Here is a 4,476-nt window from a genome sequence, read left to right as displayed (position 1 = left end):
GTGTGTGCGGGCGTGGGTGTGTGCGGGCGTGGATGTGTTTCCGCCCTCTCCAGGCTGGCTGGTTTTATGCCGCGCAACTTGTTCATTCGACAATCCATTTAAATGATTGCCTGTTGCCTGCCTGACTGCAAATAGGAGTGCATCTCCTCTGAGCCCACTTCATATAACACATATACTAAAACGAGTGGACCTCCTCAACCAGCATGAACAAAGGTAAACAGACCACACCAAGTGTAGGCGAGGAGGCAGAGCACCAGGACACCTTTATCTTTTTAAGGGTGTGTGACTTTATGATAGAGACTCTTGAAAATCGGCAGTTTTCTAGTGAAGCCGAAATTATGCCAATCCTGTGATCCAGCAGTTCCACTACTCAGTTGTCAACGCCTAACAAATGCATATGCGTTAGCAACAAGAGTGTCCACAGCACTATGCACAATAGCCCCAGACAGGGAACAACCCATCAGGTAGGATGGAAGATGAATTATGACCAATTCATAGTAGAGGCAGCAACCAGAATCGCTGATATCCCGCCAAACCCCACTGGACAAGTATCACAAACAAACTCGACACGTTAGAGGCTGGGCGTGGTGGACGCTTGTAATCCCAGCATTCAGGAGGCTGAGGCAGGAGGATTGCTGTGAGATGGAGGCCTGCTTGGCCAGAACTACATAGTGAGACCCCGTCTCAAAAAAGAAAAAAAAAATCCACATTAGATGAATCTGTTTATATGAAGTTCAATAACAAGAACTCATGATTGGAGAAGTCATGATGGTGGTCATCCTCAGGACTGGGAGGGTGTGGGAGGGGGGGTCTTCTGGGAGCTAGTCAGGTTATGTTTCTTAATCCAGTGCTGGTCCTCTGGGCCTATTTACTCTGAAAACTCATCAAGGTGTGTACTTATGATGTGTGTACATTTCCATGTGTGCACTGTAGTTCAATTAAAAGTTTAAAATTAATGTGATGTGGTGGTGGTTTTGTTTGAGGCAAGGTCTCACTGCATAGTTCAGTTGGCCTCGAACTCCAGATGACCCTCCTGCCTTGGCCTCCTGAGGGCTGGGGCTACAGGTGTGCAGCACCGTGCCTGGCTCCATGCTTGCTTTTGAGGCCGGCCGGTCAGGAGATAAAGACTGTGCTTGGCACACAGTGAACACTGTTGAGAAGTGTGTGATGTGACCCCTGCTCGTTGCTGTGCCAGTGGCCTCCTTTGTCCTAGCAGTGGCCTGGCCTCAGACATACAGTCCTTCTCTCAGTTCTCTCTTCCTAAACTCAGTTTCCTGCTCTTGTTTGTGTCCTCTCGGGCTGTGAACTCCTTTCGGGGGCCAGAGAACAAATATGGGCCAGGACCGTCCCAGTGCCCAGGGCCGTCCCAGTGTCCAGGACCGAGATGCGGGGATGTGCGTGCCTCCCTTCAGAGTCACGCCAGCTGATGGTGCTGCTGTGTGGTTGCGACCTTTCCGAACCAACTCTGAAGCTTGTTCTCGCTGCAGGGAGAATGCGTCTGAACACCTCGCCCTTCACAGACAAGGGTGTGGGCAGGGACGCTGTTACTGGCCTAGTGAGGATAAAAGTGGAAGACATCTAAGACAGGATGGAGGTGTATGCCTAGACGGTCATTCTCCAACTCACCGGGGTCCCGCCGCCCCCTTGCACCCTACCCCCAGCCAAGAGGAAGGGACTGAAAATTCCTGCCCTGCCGCCCCACACCTTCGTCCTCTTGTGCCCCGCTTTTCATCCCAAGCTGCCCAGACTTCCAGCCCTGCCTCAGGTGGGACCGGAAGCTTCGCCCAGCAGCATACAAGGCTGCGCGCCGGCCCTGACACCCCGGCCCCCAGGTCCGCTCGCCGGTCCAACGACCTGCCTCGGGGTCTGGGCCTCTTTCCTGACTAGGCCGGAAGGCGGGAGCTGAGTTCGGGGAATCCGCCCGGAGAGAGGGGGCGCGGGGGGGGGCTCTTTGGGGTATGGACTATGATTGGCTGCGCCTGGGCCACGCCCCTACCCCTTTCTCCCCTTCTTCCCCCCGGGAAGGGGGGCGTGGAGGGAGCCGGGATCAGCCAGGGGCCAGCATGAGCCTGAGGGAGGGAAGTCTGGGTAAGGGGCCGAGGGACTGGACGCTGAGCCCCCGAGGGGAGTAGGAGGCAGGGGTGACAGCTGGGTCGGGAAGGGAGTGGCCTAGGAGGGGAGAACGGGCTCCGGTGTCAGGTAACGAGCGGGGAGTTGGGAGACTGGCAGGAGCAAGGGCTCGGGGGAGGCCTGGGGCCGAGACGCCAGGGGTTTGAGTTCGAGGGTTAGACCACCGATCAAACCGGTGAGTACACCCTAAGGGAGAGTCGGAGTCCGAGCTGGGGCAGCCAGGGGCCGTTGAGATTTGGGAAAGACTCAAGTGCGGTGGAGCCGGAAGGAGGGGTAAAGTTAGGGAAGGAAGTCCTTGAGTTGCAGGAGCTAGTAGTGAGGACAAGACAGCCCAGGCAGCGGGAGGATCGCTACTGGCTATGGGAAACTCAGGCGGGGCGGGGCTGGAGTTGCCGGGCCAGGACTACATTCCCCAGCATGCACTGGGCGCTCGCCTTGTGCTTCTTGGGAAATGTAGTCCTCCCGAGGCGTAGCGCTCTAGCCTGTGCACCTGAAAGGTGGAACGCTGATTCATGGATACCCAGCCCGGCGCTTTGCATAGCGGCGCATAAGGAGGGAATAGGGCCTCTGTCAAACGGGCCTTAAGGCACACTCCAATTTGAAGTTCAGTGATGCTGCATTCTACCAAAAGTCACAGAGGTACATGGAAGCCCTACGGGGATCCTGAGACACAGCAAATACACAGAGGTAAAAGAGCTACTTTGGAAGTATGGACAAATGGGCTTAAGTCAAAGGAAAAGTTCATTTCAGGGAAGAGAGGATCTGGAAGTTTCACTAAGGAGATAGAATTTGAACTTGGCTTTAATAGGATTTCAACAGAGATATGAAGAGGACATATTTCATATAGCACAACTACTTGACAATAGTCTGGTGCCTCATTTTCTCTCAGTGGGAATGGAACAGAGTCTTCTGAACACTGGAGAATCCAGAGCAGAGTTTCTGGTTCAGGAAGGAAGAGACTCCTTCCCTCTTCCCTGGCCCCAGGGAGAAAGGGCCAAGGAGCAGGGGCTGGGGCTGCCCTCATTCTTGCCCCCCTTTCCCACCAGAAGACCCCCAGGCTGACTCCTCAGTCTCATTCCTTCCCCACTTGGAGGCCAAGATCCGTCAGACACACAGCCTTGCCCGCCTCCTCACCAAATATGCTGAGCAGCTGCTCCAGGAATATGTGAGTGAAAATGGGGGTCGGGGTGCCAAGGGCTTGGGGATGGGGGAGCACATGTCACAGCGGTCCTCCATCACCCGTTCCCTTAATCCATCCCCAGCTGTGGAAATTGAGGCTTTGGAGAGGGACAGTAGCTGGCTGCTGGCCACACAACAAGTTGGAGGAGGACCCTATATGATAACCTGTCTGCCTCAGCTTGGACACTCCCTCCTTGGTGCTTAAAATCAGAAACAGCCTGAGAGAGCAGGAACCTGAGATTAGGTTCCAGGTGACCGTGTCACACGTGGAAGTGAACTGTTCTAACTGGAATATACAGAGAGGCCAAGAAAGGCAAAAATTCTGCACCACAAGGGAACTTTTAGAGAACACAGGCGTCTGCCAATATTTTTGCCTAAAGAAAGAAGATAATCTTCTAAGCACCTTAGTGTGGTGGAAGAAGGCTGTAGTTTTGTATCAGACAGACTGTAAACCTGCCTGATTTATGACAGTGGACAGTATTTCCCCAGTGATGAGTGTGAAATACTGTGTTTAAAGTAACAAACGTAATGCCTGAGCCAGAGGCAAGATGTTTACAAAGGAAAATGTTATTATAGCATTTGACAAATTGCAGATCACTTTTATCTTTCACTGTTTATTCAAATGACAATTAGTGACTCATCGAGTCCCTGCTCAATACCTGTACAAAGGTGGGGGAGGATGGGAAGAGGTGTGTCTTCCACGATAGCCAAGGGGTCCTGGTAGAAAGAAAAAAGAGGGAGCAAGCAGTTTCCTCAATATATAGCTAAGAAGACTGAGGCACCTAGGAGCTTTTGCCCGAGCGGCGCAACTAGTAAGTGGCCAAGGCAAGACAACATTAATAAAAGCAGCTAACGTTTATGAGCCCTTGTGGGGCCGGGCCCCGTCCTAAGCACTCCACGCGCACACCCGCCCTGTGGAGCCCGCGCCGTCAAGGCTCATTCCCGGGGAAGAGGAGAAGGTGCGGTAAGAAGACTGAGGCACCTAGGAGCTTTTGCCCGAGCGGCGCAACTAGTAAGTGGCCAAGGCAAGACAACATTAATAAAAGCAGCTAACGTTTATGAGCCCTTGTGGGGCCGGGCCCCGTCCTAAGCACTCCACGCGCACACCCGCCCTGTGGAGCCCGCGCCGTCAAGGCTCATTCCCGGGGAAGAGGAGAAGGTGCGGTG

General features: G+C 53.8%; 2 protein-coding genes across 4 annotated transcripts in view; one reads left to right on the top strand and one right to left on the bottom strand.

Annotated features, from left to right (window-relative positions):
* Bcl7c (BAF chromatin remodeling complex subunit BCL7C) overlaps window positions 1–1,091 on the bottom strand; it is a 5,725-nt gene extending 4,634 nt beyond the window's left edge. Inside the window, exon 1 of the mRNA XM_010617469.1 lies at window positions 1,077–1,091. Coding sequence (XP_010615771.1) covers window positions 1,077–1,091 — 15 coding nt within the window. The remainder of the gene's footprint in view (window positions 1–1,076) is intronic.
* Window positions 1,092–1,943: 852 nt separating this feature from the next.
* On the top strand, window positions 1,944–4,250 carry LOC104857494. Of its 3 annotated transcripts, XR_004515236.1 has the most exons (3): window positions 1,961–2,088; window positions 2,735–2,817; window positions 3,177–4,250. XR_004515236.1 is itself a non-coding variant. In XM_033758706.1 (2 exons), the coding sequence occupies exons 1-2, from the start codon at window positions 1,959–1,961 to the stop codon at window positions 3,512–3,514; spliced, it is 468 nt and encodes a 155-aa protein (XP_033614597.1). In that variant the 5' UTR covers window positions 1,944–1,958; the 3' UTR covers window positions 3,515–4,250. The 3 variants fall into 3 exon arrangements, 1 of the variants encoding a protein (XP_033614597.1); XM_033758706.1 differs by lacking the exon at window positions 2,735–2,817 and having other exon boundaries at window positions 1,944–2,088; XR_004515235.1 differs by lacking the exon at window positions 1,961–2,088 and having other exon boundaries at window positions 2,312–2,817.
* Window positions 4,251–4,476: the final 226 nt, after the last annotated feature.

This window comes from Fukomys damarensis, unplaced genomic scaffold (assembly GCF_012274545.1).
Source record: "Fukomys damarensis isolate Sample0158 unplaced genomic scaffold, DMR_v1.0_HiC HiC_scaffold_34, whole genome shotgun sequence".
Taxonomy (NCBI): Eukaryota; Metazoa; Chordata; class Mammalia; order Rodentia; family Bathyergidae; genus Fukomys; species Fukomys damarensis.
This window is presented reverse-complemented; position numbering and strand designations above follow the sequence as displayed.